This window comes from Fringilla coelebs (genome assembly GCF_963513975.1).
Source record: "Fringilla coelebs genome assembly, chromosome: 8".
NCBI lineage: Eukaryota > Metazoa > Chordata > Aves > Passeriformes > Fringillidae > Fringilla > Fringilla coelebs.
Genome location: NC_140066.1, coordinates 3,257,039 through 3,274,079, shown reverse-complemented (window position 1 = coordinate 3,274,079; position 17,041 = coordinate 3,257,039). Strand labels below are relative to the sequence as shown.

Genomic DNA, 17,041 nt, shown 5'->3' with positions numbered 1-17,041 from the left:
GTGGCCAGCCGGGCCGGGCCGGGCCGGGACCCCGCGGGGAGCGGGAGGAGGAGGAGGAGGAGCGGGGAAGAAGAAAAGAAGGGCGGACGGAACGAAAGAGCTGGCGGCCGCAGGAGCGATGGTGAGCGGGGGCTGCGAGGCCGGCGCGGGCCGGGGAGCGCTATCCCGGCGCGGCCTGTGAGGCAGCCAGGCCCGGGCCTCGTCCGGCGGGGCTGGGTACGGGCTGAGGGGTCCCGGGCGCGCCTCAGGGGATGCGTGGCCCGGGGTTTGTGGTCGGCTCCTCTCTTTGGCCGCCATCTGAGGCCCATGCTCTTCCCCTGAGCGTAAATATATCCTTTTATTCGCACACTGCTTTCCTGGTTCCCCACAATTACCTGGTTTCGGGGCAGCGAGGATTAGGAGCGGTGTTTTTGCCTGTCTCTGGTTAATTTCCCTTGGGTGGGGCGCGGTGATGTTTTCCTCGTGATTTTGCTGAAGGTGCCGATCTGGCTGAGAGAAATCGTGTTCGCTGATTGATTGTTGTTTTTTTTTTAGAGACGCTGTTTGCTAATTGGCTGTTATTTTTTTAGCTAGGAGCAAACTTCGGGATTGCTTGGAGTATAGCCCGCACTGGCACGGCATGAATCCCGCAATTCCTCAAACCTGGAAGGGGACACTAGATTTCTTGGTTGTTTGGTTGGCTGTTTTTTCCCCCCCCTCCTTATCAGCGAAGGGAATTGAAATCACAGCTGCTGAGTGATAAATGAACCAGCATTATCTTTGTCCCACTCCTTTGTCCCGCTTGCTTATGGCATTCCCAAGCTCCCAAGTGTTCCTGTTTTGGCGTGGAGCAGCCGTGGGACAGCACCCAGAGCCAGCACAGCTTGAGTTGGGGTTGCTTCAGCTGCCGAAATTTGGCACTGGATAAATCCTTGGCTGCTTGTCCAGCCTGGCCTGGGGCTGCTGGGGCCCTGCTGTGCGCTCAGGCTGTTCTCACGCCAGTCCCTTCTGTGCCAAAGCTTTGCGGAGGAAATTGCTGCTTATTGCACCTGAAAGACCTGCTCAGGTCGGCTCTTTTATTCCCTAGATTGGGCAGTAGCTATTGCACGGCTTCTGGAAAGCTTAGGAAGTTGGCTTTGTACTCGGGGAAGGAGGAGAAACACTGACACACAACATTTTCCCTGAACTGTGGTTTCACTCTGGCATCCTTCCTGTGACCTTAGCAAAAGGCAGTGTGAAGCACTGGGAATTTTCTTACCTAGGCAGGGTGAAATCTTTCTGTGTTCTCCTCATGTCCAGCCTCTTTCTTTCTTACATAGACAGGGTAAAATCTTTTTTTTTCCATGTTCTGCTCATGTCCAGCCTGCTCAGAGTTTCCCACCCTCTTCTCACCCTGAGAGTTGTGTCTGAATGAGCAGGAGAGGGTTTGCTGAGTTGCTGCCTCACTCACTTCCTGCCTGGGGTTTCTCCAGCAGTGCTTGGTGGTGTGGAGATAACCCCAATCCCAGCGTTTATTGTGTGTGGTGTGCCTGGTGTGGCAGCAATCACAGCCTGGCTGTGACTCCTGTGCCCCTTTCTGAGAAGGGATTTTGGGGTTCTGCTCGTCTCTTTTTCCAAATACGCAACTTTGCCAATAAAAAGTTGTCTCCATCTGAGCTTCTCCTGCACCAGCTGCTTCCACCACAGAGCTGCTGAGGAGGACTTGGGGGTGCTGTGGGTGGCAGCTGGTCCTGAGCCCCAGCAGGGGATGGGAGGATTCTGCCCCTGCTCAGGTGAGACCCCTCCTGCAGAGCTGCCTCCAGCACAGGAGGGACCTGGAGCTGCTGGAGAGAGTCTGGAGGAGGCACCAGGGTGAGATGGGATTGTTCAGCCTGGAGAAGAGAGGCTTTGGGGTGACCAGACTGTGGCCTTGCAGTGCATGAAGGGCTGGGAAGATAGCTGGAGGGAGGCTATTTACAAGAGACAAGGGGGAATGGCTCCACACTGACAGAATGTTAGGTTTAGGTTTGATATGGGGAAATAATTCCTCCCTGTGAGGGTGGGCAGGCCCTGGCACAGGGAACCCACAGAAGCTGTGGCTGCCCCATTCCTGGAAGTGTCCCAGGCCAGGCTGGAGGGGCTTGGAGCCAGCTGGGATCATGGAAGGTGTCCCTGCCCCATGGCAGGGGGATGGAATGACGTGATCTTCAAGGTCTCTCCAAATGGGTCTGTGATTTTACGATTGTGTTGCTCTTATTGTTTGCATCCCAGGCAGTGAAAGACATTCCCTTTCAAGTGCTAGCAGGATTCCACCTATTTAAGATTCTGCTGAGATTTAGGATTCCACCAACTGATGAAGCAGCAGGTGTCCTGGTCTGTTGGCTGTGATGATTGTGATACAGTTTTCTCTGTTAGGAAAAAAATTATATTTCCTAGAAATCTGCTTGTAGAAGTCACTCAGGATCCTTTGTGTTCTGTTTCCTTTGCCTCTCTTTGCTCATCAAGATTTATCCATGCCATATCAGGAATGGTGATGGATATTGCAGGGGTCGAAGGGCTCTCTGTGTGGGTGTTTGATAAGATAATTTTTGAGGATTCTGCCCTATGGTTGGACCTGCCCAAGAGCAGGGCCCTTAATGTAGAATAGCAGCATTCAGTTTGTGCTGATACTGGGGGCTTTGTCCCAGGCTTGCATAACCCTGCTGGGGAGCTGTGCCAGGGCTCCCTGCTGCCTTTGTTCATGGATGCCTGCTCCCAGAACAATTGCCATGCTGGGCTCTGCTTCCAGACAGCTCCTGCCAAGGCTTCGTGTCTCAGTGCTGTGGGCACCTCTTGGTGGCACCCAGGTGCTCAGTAAATATTTCCAAGAAATGCCCATTTTATTCTCTGCAAGGTATGCAAGGCGTGGAGGAATGAAATATGTCCAGATGAGCCCCAGCATGCAGAGAGCTGGGCACTTCTTTTACCCTAATTATCGTGGGTGTCAGCAGAGGATGTTTCCTTGCACATTCTTGGAGCTGAGATCCATGGTGAGCTCAGCATTGGGTGAATCCTGTCCCCTGTGAGGTCTGTGCTGCCTGGAGTGTGCCTGGATGTGTGCAGAAACTTTTATAAGTTGGTTTGCCTAAGAGAGCAATGTGAACATGACACCACGTGTGTATTTTGGGTTAAAATGAAATTCCGACTTGATTTTTGGAGTCATTTGGGCTCCTGTAAAATCGTAATTTTTTTGAGCCACCAGTCAGTCTTTTCCCATTTTGTTTTGAGTGTTTTACATTCCATCTCCGCAGTGGAAGCTAAAATGCTGCTGTACTTACTCTGACTTGCTGCCTTGTTTGTTTTTGTGCTGAAGCTATAATTAGCCATTGTTTAGCCACTCCCCTTGAGCTCTCAGGGCTGGTGGTACAGTATGTATACATTCATTTTGCAGACGCTATACGTGGCAAACCTCCCCCCCAGCTGCTGTCATTCTAGAAAAAGAAAAAGTTTCACTATGGCAGTGGTGGAAATAAGTGCCAGGCAGATGAAACTGGTGGTATTGGGGAGCTGTGGTAAGATGAGTGTGGCCTGAATGTGTTTTTAATTTCACTTCCTTCAGCCCATACACCCAAAAGTTCACCATTTATTGATTTCTGAGCGATCGCGCATCCGGTGTCGCTCTGTCTGCCCACATCCTTTGGTCCTGCTGGGCAGCACGTGGTCCAAACCTCGAGCTGTAATTAGGAGCTGACTAACAAAATATTCCCTGCCTGCTGCTTATGCAAAGAGATTTGTCAGGCTGGGGTTGGCAGGGAGGGCCGGAGGAGCAGAGCCATTACCGGGGTGCGAACCAAAACACCGCAGGCGCAGGCAGCAACCAGCAGCACTCTCTGAGGCTGGGCTGCTGTTGCTCAATCCCATTGCTGGCTCTCCACAGGAATTGGGCAGGCTGGTGGCTCCCAGTCCAGGCTGGTTACTCCGGTCAGATGTGCCTTTTGTGGCCAGCACGCGTGCAGGCAACGAGGTGTCAGCGAAGGCAGGGCTAATTGGAGTCTTCCTTCCACTTAGGAGCAGAATAAATAAGTGAGGCTGCCGTGTCCTTGCTGGCTTGGTGTGGTTTGTTTTCAGTCAGGAAGCTTCTCCTGGGAAGAACTCGTTGTGTTGGAGCAGAGACCTTAATTACAGTGGCAGTACCAATATTCTGCCTGTAATCGGAGCTGACCTGACTCGGGCCCTTGGAGTCATCTCCCTTGGCCTGGATTTACTGTGTGACAGCCACCTCCTGCCTCTCAGCTCTGGGGATATGAGGGAAGCTGGTGGCAGATGCAGATGTTCTGGTTGGGGTGTGTGGGGAAGTGGTCAGAGGGTCCCTAGTTTGGGAACACGTGTGGGTTCAGGTGAAAGCTGAGGACGTGGTATAAGCTGACAGAGAGAAGGTTTAGATTGGATATTAGGAAGAAATTCTTCCCTGAGAGGGTGGAGACACAGGGTGCCCAGAGAAGCTGTGGCTGCCCCAGGATCCCTGGAAGTGTCCCAGGCCAGGTTGGGTGGGGATTTGAGCCACCTGGGATAGTGGAAGGTGCTTCTGGATCCCTGCAAGTGTCCCAGGCCAGGTTGAGTGGGGATTGGAGCCACCTGGGATAGTGGAAGGTGTCCCTGGATCCCTGCAAGTGTCCTAGGCCAGGTTTGGGTAGGGATTGGAGCTGCCTGGGATAGTGGAAGGTGTCCCTGGATCCCTGCAAGTGTCCCAGGCCAGGTTGAGTGGGGATTGGAGCCAACTGGGATAATAGTGGAAGGTGTCCCTTCCAAGATCTGAACTGTCCCTTCCAGGAACTAAACTGTGTATCTAGGATCTATAGCAGTGATTTAGAAAGTTTAGATCATCTAACACTCCAAAAAATGGCTGGAATAATTTGATTTCTTTGAAAGGCAAAGAGAATGGATCCCTGGAAGTGTCCCAGGCCAGGCTGGGTGGGACTTGAAGCCACATGGGATAGTGGAAGGTGTCCCTGGATCTCTGGAAGTGTCCCAGGCCAGGCTGGGTGGGGCTTGGTGCCACTGGGGGCAGTGCAAGGGTTTGGAACAAGATGGTCTTTAAGGTCTTTTCTGGCCTAAGCCTTTCTGTGATTCTTTGATCTTAGCACTTCCTCCCTGGACAGTCAGCCTCATGGTACTGCATAACATAAGCTCGCCTTTAAAAGCTGCTTTTATTCTCTGGCCCCGTTTGAAACCCACTTTAAATGTTCTTTTGGAGGAGGGAATGTTCAGCTGGTAAAATCTTTCTTCCTGTTTTTCTCACAGGTAAACTCAGACAATGTTTCAATTTCCACAGAAGGCACTTGTAATGGAAGTCTGAGGTTCTGCAGTTTATTGCCATTCTGTTTCTCCTTTTTTTTTTTTTTTTTTTTTTTTAAAGCTTTTTTTGTGTCCTACAACTACTTGCAGCCAAGGAAATGCTGTTCTGGCAGAAATGCAAAATGTGCTCTCATTAGCTTTGGCATTCCTCCCCCCTCCCTTTTCCATCATCTGGGACAGAAGAGCATTACTGCAGTTAATTTGTGCTCTTTTGTAGTGGCATAAGTGCTATCCCTGGAACCAGCTCAGCTAGCTAATGACTTTTAGAAATAAAGTACTAAGGATGTATTCCTAATCTGTGCAGCTAAAAATTCAATATGTAAACTGCTTAGGTAGCTGAGTGCATTAATATCAGTACAAATGAGCGCTGCAAGTCCTAATGATAGCAATTAGTATTTTATCTGATACCTGGGTCTGTCTTACTGCTCTGAGAATTAAAATCAAATGCTCCAGTGAAGTTTTTTTTCTCCCTGCTCTTTAGTGTGCTCATAAGTCAGGTTTTTAAACTGCTGCTGAAATAATCTTGTGGCTTGTGAAGCTTTTGTGTGGGGAAGGTTCTCTTACAGAAATAAAAGCAGCTTATCTACTCCCTTCTAATGGGAAGGAAAACCTTTATTTTTTTGATGCCTTCACAAATAAGCAGTTTATTGTCTTACATGAAATTCTGTCCTGTAGACAGGTTTAAAATCAGGTCAGCCTGGTGTCTTTAGCCCAGCTAGGGAAGCAGGAAGAGTTTTTTTCACTCTGAGCAGCCCCTGCAGGGCAAGGGATTCTGATGGCTGGCCTACCCAGAGACTGATTATTCCCCCTGCCCCCTCCCTGTAAAATGAGGAAGTAATGGAGAATTCCACAATGGTTTGAGTTGGAAGGGACCTTAGAGATCATCCAGTGCCAGCCACTTTCTGCTCAGCCAGGTTGTTCTGAGCTCCATCCCACCTGGGCTTGGACACTTCCAGGGATCCAGGGGAAGCCCACAGGGAAGGATTCCTTCCTGACATCCATCCCTCTGCCAGTGGGAAGCCACACACCCTTGTCCTGTCATTCTGCTCCTGTAAAAAGTCACTCTGTTCTCTTTTTTATAAGCTCCCTTTTAACCCAGCCTGTTCCTGGGTGTAATAAAAATATTTGAGTGCATCCTTCTAAGTGCCCTCTGGTGGGATTAAGTGAATAATTCAGAATGTAAAGGTCTCTTGTGTCTTGCTGGATACTTTCAGGGAAAGGAGCATTAGGGAAAAACTGAGCCAGGCAGCTGAGAAATTGTAATTCACTGCTAAATCATCTTCTGTGCCAATTTTCACTGGGTTTTTAAATCCCAGTTTTTATTATCCTCCTAAATAGATCAACCTCATCCTTCAAACTCATCTAAGTGTGAAATGAGTGAAGAAGGAAAGTGAGAAATATAGAGGAAACTTTATCTGGTCAAGCTGTGACACTTGTGAATTGGTTTCAGATTGGGTTTTTTTAAAGCAAGAAAGTGGAAGAAATTCTTTGATGTCTTAGAATGAGCATAGTGAAAATCTTCTCTCATTTGTTCAAAATTTGGACGTACCATTGAGTTCCTGTATGTCATTTCTCAGGGGTTTCAGTGACAACAAAATGTGCAGACAGCTGGGATCTTCTGTCCCGAGCTTTCTCCAAGAGTGAGGTCAATCTCTTGCCAGATTTATTTATTTTGGCTCGGCCATTGACTAGGGTGACTTCTGTCAAGGAGGTCATGTTCCATTTTGACTCAGGGCTTACAGTGTCTTCCATCTTCAGGAAAAATACAGAAAGAGGCACAGCCCACTTTATATTTGATGCCACAGCATTTTCTTGCCGCGAGTTGAGAACAGCTATTGAGGCAGCAGCCCCATTAGTGGCTCCATTTCCATCCTTAAAGTGCAGCTCCAAACCAGAATGATATCCTGGCGTTTCATCCTAGGCAAAGAACCAATTGCTGCTGGTTAAACCCTCATTTCCAGGGCTCTGCCAGTGCAAACTCGCTGAAACTTAAGTAGCACCGCTGGTTAGCTGGAAAAGGTGGCTCTTGTGGAATTCTGGGGTTAAATCGGCTTTGTGGTGAGTGGCTTGGAGGACGGGGCGTTCATTAGCTGGGACATTGCCTAATTGCAGCGGTTCTTGTGGCCGCCTTGTTTTGGAGGCTGCAGAGGCTCTCATGTATTTTTGAATTGCCCTTTGCCAAGTGAATAGGTGCTGATTTGCCTTCTCAGAGCTCTGTGCTGCCTGCTTTCGCCCAATTCAGTCCCTGTCCCTTCAGCCTGTGCTGGGACATGGGTGAAAAACCCCCTCTGTTAAGAGTGATGCGTTAGTTCTGCTGGAATTTATGTTTGGGTTGCTTAAATACTTTCAAACTCTGCCATGTTATATGCATTTAACTTATTTTCCAATGTAGTGAGTATTCATTACTGTTGCTTTTTGGTAAGGAAACCTTTCTTTCTCCTTTGATTATTAGGAAAAACTTTTTTTTTTTAATACTGTTAGTAGCCTCTCCAGCTGTATTGGAATAGCACATTACCACCTAAAGAAAAAAAAGTTAATTAAATGATGCTTCCTGTTCTTGGCTTGACCCAGAAGTGAGACCTGTGAAGGGTCCTGAGAAGGGAAGTTTTTAATTTAGTGGTTGTTGAAAAAACTGCTCTATCCCCACCCAAAATCCAGTAGCACAGGAATCAAGGATTAATTCCTTCCAAGATTTAGTTACAAATCTTTTGAAAAGCCCCACGTACTTTCCCGTTGTTTGGAGGGTGAAGCTCTCAAGTGCTGGAGATCTCCCCAGTTAAACTGGGCTGGTCAAAAGGGAAGAGGGATTTGGAACTGGGCTCAGTTCTTGCTTCATCTTCTTATCTCTAGAATCCCTTTCCCAGAGAATTGCATGGAAGACCCTGTTAAGGGGGAAGTGTCCATTCTCTCCTGTGCACATCCAGTTTTTGTGATGCTCTTGATGAGCATCTGGTTTGAAGCTATTGATTAGGAGCTTGGGCCGTGTCCCGACAGTAATTCCTGCTTTGACACTGTAATTGTGCTTGCATCACAGTTTTCTGGGGGTTATTCTGGCGGCTGCAGTGTTTTTCTCTCCCATCCCCCCACGGTGTGTAACATGCTAATTAGATCTTTAAATTAAGGACTTGCTGAGTGCTTCCATCCTCATTGAAAATCCAGCCCGAGGTACTTCGTAGACCTGTTCTGGTGGTGCCTTCACTCACCACCTGAGAATTCCTTGGAAAAAAATTAACAGAGTTCCTCCTCTTGGTCAGTGGGAAGATCTGGGGGTGGTTCTTGGGACTGTGCAGAGAGCCTTGCGTTACTCAGCTGCTCTTGGTGCTTCTCTCTCAGTGTCTGAAGTCTCTGAAGGTGTGTGGTTTTATTTGTGACTCTTGAGTGGAAAGGAATAAAAACTATCTCCTACCTCTCCTTTTTATGTCACAGATCCTTCAGTGAGGTCCACAGCTGACTGTAGGCAGCTCAGATACCAAAATCCTGATTCCTCACAGAGTGGGACACTTGCCTCTTCCTCTTCATCTCAAATCTCACATGGGCAGACTGCTTGACTTGATATATCTGTTCCCTAAATTTGTACTACAGTGATCCAAAATACAACTTCCAAACAATGACACCCTCACTAATTCAACTTAAATTTTCAGTAATAAACAGCTAAAAGTTCTAATTGCTTTAAACTATTCTAGAAAGAACTAAACGGTGTATCTAGACTCCACAGCAGTGATTTAGAAAGCTTAGGTCATCTACCACTCCAAAAAATGGCTGGAATAATTTGATTTCTTTGAAAGGCAAATAGAATATTTCCTTACTTGAAGAAAAAGGAGAAGATGCCCAATTTAGTTGAAATGTATCTCTAGGACTTCTAGAACTCTAACTAATTTTTGTAGTATTTAAGGAAAGCATGGAGTCTGCATACCAGAAAGCCCCTTTTTCATCAACAGCCAGGCTTTTTGATGCCCTCCTTGTTTTCACTTGTGTTCTCCTCAACTTTGCACAGGATGCCATTACTCCCTACAAGGAAATCCTCCAGATGTACTGGGAGAAGGTGACAGGCTTTGTGAACGCCCGCTGTGATGGACTGGAGCCCTGGCAGCTCATCGGGTTGACTTTTTCTTCCACACTTGCAAGTGTGTGGCTGCATGGCTTCCTCTGCCAGCCTGAGAGTAAGTGTTGGACATGGGGGATTTTCTGACCTTTGCAGGGAGGGGAGTGGGCCTTGAGCTGTTGCTGGGCAGTGGAAGGAAAGAGGGTGGAACAAGGCCAAACTCTTGTTAAAACAGGCTGTGAAAAATGTGTGCTTTCTGATTGGCTTTTTCAAAATATTCAAGTGAATATTGTATGTGTTATGTTAGAAAGTGATGCTGTGTTAATTCTCTTAAGTAGTGTGGTAAATATAGTTTTAGGTTATAACATAATGTTAAAATAGAAGCTATGCTATGGAAGATACTTTTTTTAAAGAGAGGACTAACAGTGAGATAGGAGCCACAGGACACTTAAAACTTTCAGAGAGAATTTATTGCCCCATTATCAGGAGAAATGAACTCCTTCCTGCCTTGCTCAGCCCTGAAGATGCTGTCAGGACTCAGAGGAAGAAGCTGACACTGCCCAGCCAGAATCCTGTGTGAGAATGGAATTGATGCATCATGGATGAGCTGTATGAATGTGCAACAGGCTGCTGCTTTTAAGGGTTAATCCTCTGTTAATGTGGGGCCTTTTTGGGGCTTATTTTGCCCAGAAAGAGGCACCCAGACCGTCCATAACTTTGTTTCTATTGTCTCATATTGTCCTAATCCCACTTGTCCAAATTATTATCACTCTAATTATATTGCTATTTTTATAACCATTTTATTACTATTCAACTTTTAAAATTCTAAAAACAAGCGATTGGCGTTTTTCACAAGACTGTCTGCTGTCACCTAACATTTGCCAAATTCTTCTGAATTAAGGTCCAGGCCTGTCTGGTGAATGGAGCTCCCCCATTCTGTCAGAGGGTGCATGGAATGTGCTTCTGTCTCCTTCCCTCCCTTTTTCCTTTGGCTAAGCCATGTGCTTGTCACAGCACACTCTTCTTGCCCAAGCCCTGGGGAGATTTATGGAGAGCTGGGTTCCTGTGAACTTAGTCACTGCTGCAGAATGCCTGGGTAACTCCTGGTTGTTTCCCTTCCTGCTGGGGGAGGAGATGTGGTTGATTCCATGCTGGGGGCACATTTCATCCTCCAAATGTTCAAGATATAACTGCATGTGATAGTGTGAGGAAATTTCCTTCTTGTTATTTTTTTAAAAAAATGTGTTTCCGGAGTATCTTCCTGTTTTGAGTAGTTTCTGATACTGGCAGCTCTTCAGTGGAGCTGAGTTCTGCAGAACCTGCAGTTTTCTCTGGTTGTGTGATGGCCTGAGGGCACTGCCATGCCCTCCGAGGTGCATTTCAGTTCCCACAGGCCTTGGTGTTGCACTCTGGTGGCAGCTTGTTAAAAACAGCCAAGTTTTTAACTTGCTGTCTCCTTCTGTGGCTGTTTCTGAAGCAGCCCTTTCTCTTTCTGAAGCAGCTGAACAGTGGGAATGTCTGTAAGGAGCAAATTGCTGTGAAACTTCTGTTCAGGACAGTTATCTTCCTAGCTAATATTTGCACAATGTATTTTGTTTAAGTATGGGCTGGCTCTTAGGAGATCTGATCAGACTGTCAGAATTTTTCAGGGCTTTGCAGTCTTTTTCTTACTGTGAAAATTATTGATGGAACAGTGTGCACACTGAGATGTGCAGTAGAAATGTTATTACCAGGGCACTAAAAAGTATTTACTACAAATTAGTGTCCTTGGTTTATCTACACCTCATATACATTTAACTTCAAATTGTATATATGAAGTGTGTATGAAGTGTAGATAAAATTGCAATGTCTTAAAATGGTTGATTTTTAAACTTCATTTAGTTATTTTTTGGTTTGTCCTGTAAGTGCTGGTGTGCAGGTAGGACTGGGAAGGCATTTTTGGTGGCTGTAAAGCATCTCTGTCATTCAGATTTCATTCCTCCCTTTGGGGCTTTCCAGTTTTCCAGTGCTTGTCATCAGTGGCTTCTCTCACTTGAGTCTCTGTGCTGTGGTGGAATTTCTGCTCTTCCCTCTGTCCATCCCCTTTCCCTGAGTCATCTTCCAGTGCATCAAACGGGGCAAATCCATTGTCACAAATGTCCCTGTTCCCTCCTCTGGTCTGGGAGCCTGTTCACACTGCTCAGTGGTTTTGTTTTTAAGGAACTATTCTGCTTTGAAGAGGCAGGAAATGTTAATAATTCCTTACCTTTAGCAAACTCTGAAATCCCTCCTTTTCCTGTAAAATTCCATATGTGGGTGTGAATTCCCGTGCAAGTAAGAAACAAATAACTGATTCCTGCAGTCCACATGTTTCCATGGCATGATCTATCCATGAAAACCTTGCTCATCTGTCCACCATGTCCTCTCTGTTATTTCAGCTTGGATCAGGAATGCTGAGCCTGGATCATGAGCTGCATCAGAAGTTTCTATTTTGGTTGGGTTGGTTTTTTTTTTTGGTCCTTAGGTTCCTTTCTGCCTTTTGTCTTTCAGGTTTGACATCCCGAACTAAAAAACAGTTCTTTAAACTGCTGAGAAGAATGCCATTTGTTGGGGCTATAGTAAGTATTTGAACAAGTATTATAGGACTGTCCTAGGTCCTTTTTTCAGCTCTTTTGGAGAATATACAGTCCAGTAAATCTTTGTTGTCATGTCACTGTGATCCTGATGACCCAGGACATACATCTGGAATGTCTTCTGCTGCCTCCTGGTTTAATGTAATTTCTACCCAATCTTTGTGTCATAGCATCACTCCCATAACAAGGGGGTTCCACCTCTTTTTAACTTTTGAGCTATTTCTATTAACCAAGAATGAGTGAATTCTCCAGTTTTTAAATTTCCTTGTTTTTAAATTTTAAGGAAAATATTTTAATCCTGGAAGAAGGGATAGGATTGAACTGGAATTATTCTTCTGAAGCAGTGTGGAGTGTCAGACAGCAATTGTCACACTGACAGCAATTCCACATTGTTGTGCAATGTGTGTTTATTTTAATCAAGCAGCTGGCCATGATTTGTTCAAGGCTCAGCAAAAGTTAGCAGAAGGATATCAGCACTTTGTGTAATCATTAAATGACCCAGGAGCTGTGGTGTTTGGGGTTGGTTTGTGTTTTTGCTTTGTTTTGGTGGTTTTTTTTTTGATTTTCTGGGGTATTTAGTTTTTGGTTTTTTTTATTGGGGGGGGGGGGGGTTGGTGGTTTGTTTTTTTTTTTAAATTTTTTATTTTGTTTTTTTGTTTTGTTTTCTTTTTTTTTCCATAAAAACTGGAAACCACAACTGTCAGCATGTTTTAGCAGGTTAAGGACTGGGGCTGAAGAAATGCACAGCTGGGTTTATTTCACCTCGTAAACCATGGTATCACACTCGATTGCACTTCCTGCTGCTTGCTGTGCTGGTGTATTTACACCTTGATTCCAGGGGTCACATCTCTTCCAGGCCATTTTATCCAAAGAGCAGCACAGAGGAATTGTATTTGTGGGGTTCCCAGGGGAAGGGGAGGCATGATGAATCTGACTCCATGCTCTCAGAAGGCTAATTTATTATTTTATGATATTATGTTAAAGAATGCTAAACTAAATTATACTAAAGAACACAGGAGACTTACAGAAGGCTGAAAAGATAATAATGAAAACTCCTGACTCCTTCCAGAGTCCTGACACAGCTGGGCCCTGACTGGTCAGTAAATCAAAACAATTCACATGAAACCAGTGAAACAATCTCCAAACACATTCCACATGTGAGCACAGCACAGGAGGAGCAAATGAGATAAGAATTAGTTTTCCTTTTTCTCTGAGGCTTCTCAGCTTCCCAGGAGAAAATCCTGGGCCAGGAGATTTTTCAGAGAATGTGACTGTGACACAGAGGAATTTTTTTTCCTTTTGCTGTGGAGACAGGAGGAGTTCTCCAGTTTCTCTCTGGAAGGGACTAAATCCCCTCCTGGCCTGTTAAATGCCCCAGCTTTCACCTCCTACCCTCAGTAGCCTTTGATCAAGCAAATTCTCTTCTGCTTGTGTTTCTTGCCTGCCTGTCAGAAAAGGACACTTGATACAATCCCTGTTGTGTCCAGACTTCCCTTCCCAGGGCTCACCCTGCTCCCCTGTGCCAGAGCACTCCTGCTGTGTCCTGTCTGTGTCCTCTTCCTGCTCTTTGCTAGGTTGATACCTGATAACTTATCAGGTGCTCACAAGAGGCCTTGACTTTGAGGCATTCCAGTGTCCAAAAGTCAATATCCCAACCCCTGTGTTGCCTGGAAGAGGAATCCTTACTTTGGAATGTGTTGAGAGGAGAAGTCTGGGGTTTCCTGAGTGCAGGGTGTGGGTGGGAAGAAAGAAAATCTCCTGTTCTGGAGATTTCTTGTGTCTCTGTGAGTTTCTAAGCTGTGTGTGTGTTGGGGTAGAGGAGGCAAAATACAAACCAATGCTCCTGAAGACCTCTACAAATAAAAAATGTGACTTGAAAAGGTTTGCTGGATAAAAATGCAGGTTTTTTTCCTTGAGTTTTATTTTCTTAAGCACTAAGGAAAGGGGTCAAAGCTCCCAGTGGAGCAGTTCCTGTCTGCTCCATCAGCACCACAGACACAGGCAGCAGGTCCTGTCCTGCACACATTCAACAATTATTTAGAATTTGACCAGTGCCATAGTTTGATAGGCTTTTTTTCTTTCTTTTTAGATTCAAAAGAAGATTGATGAAGCCTTGAATGATGTCACTTCCAGTTTGTCCTTCCTGAAAGATGAAAGGGAATATATCAAAGCACTGCCAGAACAGGGCATGAGCCAGCCTGAAGTGCTGCAGAAGATGAAAGAGTACAGCTCAAAAGGTGGGTCTGTACTGCAGCAGACAGCACACAATGACACTTCCTCTCTTAAATGAGTCCCAGTGACTCCTGCTCGTGGTTTCAGCTTAAATATTTTGTCCCCTTGCGAGTTTTTGTCTGTTTTTCTTCTGGATGTGACTGAGATTCATGAGTTTTAATGCTGTGTTCAGGTATTTACACTGAAATTCTGTTCCTTCCACAAGAATTCTAGGCTGATGGGGAGATGGGAGAGCTGAGGACAGGAGAAATATGGAGGAAGTTCTCTTTTTGGGTTGCATTTCTGAGCAGTTGCCTTGATGTTTGACTTTTACCACAAATGTGAAGCCCCAGAAAATACTCACAATCAAAAAAAGCAATTTCCAAGTAGGATTGTTAGGGAATTTCCAAGACTGTGACCTCAGTTGAGAGACAATGGTTTGTGCCTCAAAAAAGCCTTTTAAGGAAGAGTGATGATGATGTTCTCCTGGCTTGAGTCCACACAAGCAGTGTCTGACACTCCATCTGAGTTCCCTCTCTCATGTAAACATGTTGCCTCTTGATTTGTGTGCCTCTCACTCCTAATGAGCAAATCTGGGTGACTTCCTGTCCAGGGCAGAAGATACAACTGCCCTGCTCCTATCCCAAATTTGAGAAATGCCTTGCATTTTCTGCTAGAACAGCGCATCTGCTCCAAATTCAGAAACACACAATTTCATGATCCAGTATCCTGGAACAATATCCTTCTTTTCTGCTGCTGTGTATTGCTCCTGTGTTTTCTCTTAAATTTTTGTTTCCTTCCTTCACTGGGTTCTTTTTTATTTTCTAAAGTCCCTCCTATTTTCAGCCCCCACCCCTTTGGAAGTTGCCTGGAAGTCCCAGTTTAGGTGAAATTTAATTGAGGTGCCAGCACTGTGGATTTTAGCAGTACAAACTTGGCTTTGCTATCTCTTCCCAGCTTCCTCTGGTGGTGGGTGCTCTTTGAAAGTGGCTTTAATTTAGTGTGCAGTTGGTTGAACAGCAGTTTGGGGAGACTGCTGGGGATTAAGTGGATTATTTATTAATATAACTGCTTGCTCCAGCTACATGTTGGTTATGTGCTGACTCTTTAGTCATCATTTACTGGTTGCTAAGTTCACACAGTGCCAGGGGCTCAGCTTCACGCACAGCTGTCCCTGGGCCACAAAACTCGGGGAAATCTCAAAAGCTGAGTCCTCCTCTGTGGAACTGAGGGGATTTTCCATGTGCTTTCCCACCCTGGCTGGGAATGGCTGTGTTTGTGAGCAGTGTGCCCTTCCCTCTCTCGCAGGAGATGTACGCTGGCAGGATGGGAAAGTCTCAGGGACTGTGTACAGCGGGGAAGAGAAACTCACCCACCTGCTGGTCAAGGTAAGGTGCAAGCAGGCCAACTTTGCATCTTCAGGGTGACCAGAAACCCCTCAGAGCTGTTCCAGCATCCCAGAGTAAATAGGGAAAGGTCTAAGTCTGGGAAGGGGAATTAGTGGCAGTTTGGGCAGTGTGACTCTGGCCAGGTAAGTGTCCCTGTGAAAGCACCCAGAGATAACTGGGATCTAACCAGATGAGGTGCTGCTTTGAGTGAGGTAGTAATTATTAATTACAGGTGAACTGGAGACTGGTACTGGAACAGCTTTCACTGGGCAAAGCTAAGCTGCTCCTGGTTTGAGCAAAAGGGAAGGTTTGGGAAATGCTTTTTGGCACTGTGGTCCAAATCTTAGACAATGGAGCACTGGCAGGCTTCACTGGTGTTCCTGTGAGGGCTGGTTACCTGCTCAGGAACTCCTCCTTTTGAGAAGGCTGCAAAATAACCTAAACAGACTAAATGTTTGTTTTCAAGTACATCTCCTTCCAGAGCTGTTTTGTCAGAAAGGGAAGTCTGGCCCTCTTGTTCCTGGGAACAGTTTTTGTAGCAGGCTCTGTTTGGTGGTTCCTATTGCTCTTTTCTTCCTCATGTTGACATTTTCTGTACCCCTTCTGGAGAAACAAAGCTCAGAGCAGCCTTTCTGGAAGGGCCTTGGCTGGGATCACTTTATGGAAACATTGCCTTTGTTTGTGCTGATTATTCACTGGTTTGTTTTGCTGTATTTTATTTAACATCCCTGCAGTTGCTTTTTGATCTGGACTGCAGGAGGTTGGGGCTGGCTGTTCCAGCCTTGTATCCTTTGAGTCCACAGCTGTGGAATGAGCAGAAATACTGGTTTCCACAGCCACTTTCCCTGTGGTGTGGGTGGGCATTTGTGCTTTACTGCCTGCTTCAGAACCCCTCTTAACAGTAAGAGAACAGTGAGTAAACTTGAGAACAAGTTCTGCTAAGTCACTTTTTTGTCCTGATTTGTGCAAAGCAAAGGCAGGGTGTATCTTGTGTTCTTTAAAAAGAGAGAAATTACTAGATCTGTCCTTGCAACCAGCAGTATTGCTGTGCTGTAGAATCCACTGCAAAGATCTGAATGCCTTAGAAAAACATTTATTTTTTTCTTTATTTTATTCCTCTGCTTCCCAGCTTGTGGCATTTACTTGCAGGAGCAGTTAAGTCCTGTAATATTCTTTGGGTAAAATGCAGCTAATTTGCTTCTAGAGTGCACATGGGGAGTTCTTAAAGCCCCATCTGCAAGTCTAACTTTCTCTCTTTGTTTTCTGAAGGTGTATGAAGAGTTTGCCTGGAGTAATCCTCTCCATCCAGATATATTCCCTGGTCTGAGGAAGATGGAAGCAGAAGTGGTGAGGATTGCCTGCACGCTCTTCCACGGGGGTCCCAAATCTTGTGGTGCTGTAAGTAGCCTGTCTTTGCCTCCTGAACATTTTGGATATTTTTGACTTTGATAAGTGCAAATGCACCTTGTGCTCTCCAGGTGAGCTCATTCTGGTGT

At 45.9% G+C, this 17,041-nt stretch overlaps 1 protein-coding gene across 1 annotated transcript in view; it reads left to right on the top strand.

The window, feature by feature from the left end:
* SGPL1 (sphingosine-1-phosphate lyase 1) overlaps positions 1-17,041 on the top strand; it is a 31,911-nt gene continuing 14,870 nt past the window's right edge. Inside the window, exons 1-6 of the mRNA XM_084210540.1 lie at positions 1-121; positions 9,287-9,452; positions 11,864-11,931; positions 14,036-14,183; positions 15,466-15,545; positions 16,815-16,943. Coding sequence (XP_084066666.1) covers positions 119-121; positions 9,287-9,452; positions 11,864-11,931; positions 14,036-14,183; positions 15,466-15,545; positions 16,815-16,943 — 594 coding nt within the window. The 5' untranslated portion in view covers positions 1-118. The remainder of the gene's footprint in view (positions 122-9,286; positions 9,453-11,863; positions 11,932-14,035; positions 14,184-15,465; positions 15,546-16,814; positions 16,944-17,041) is intronic.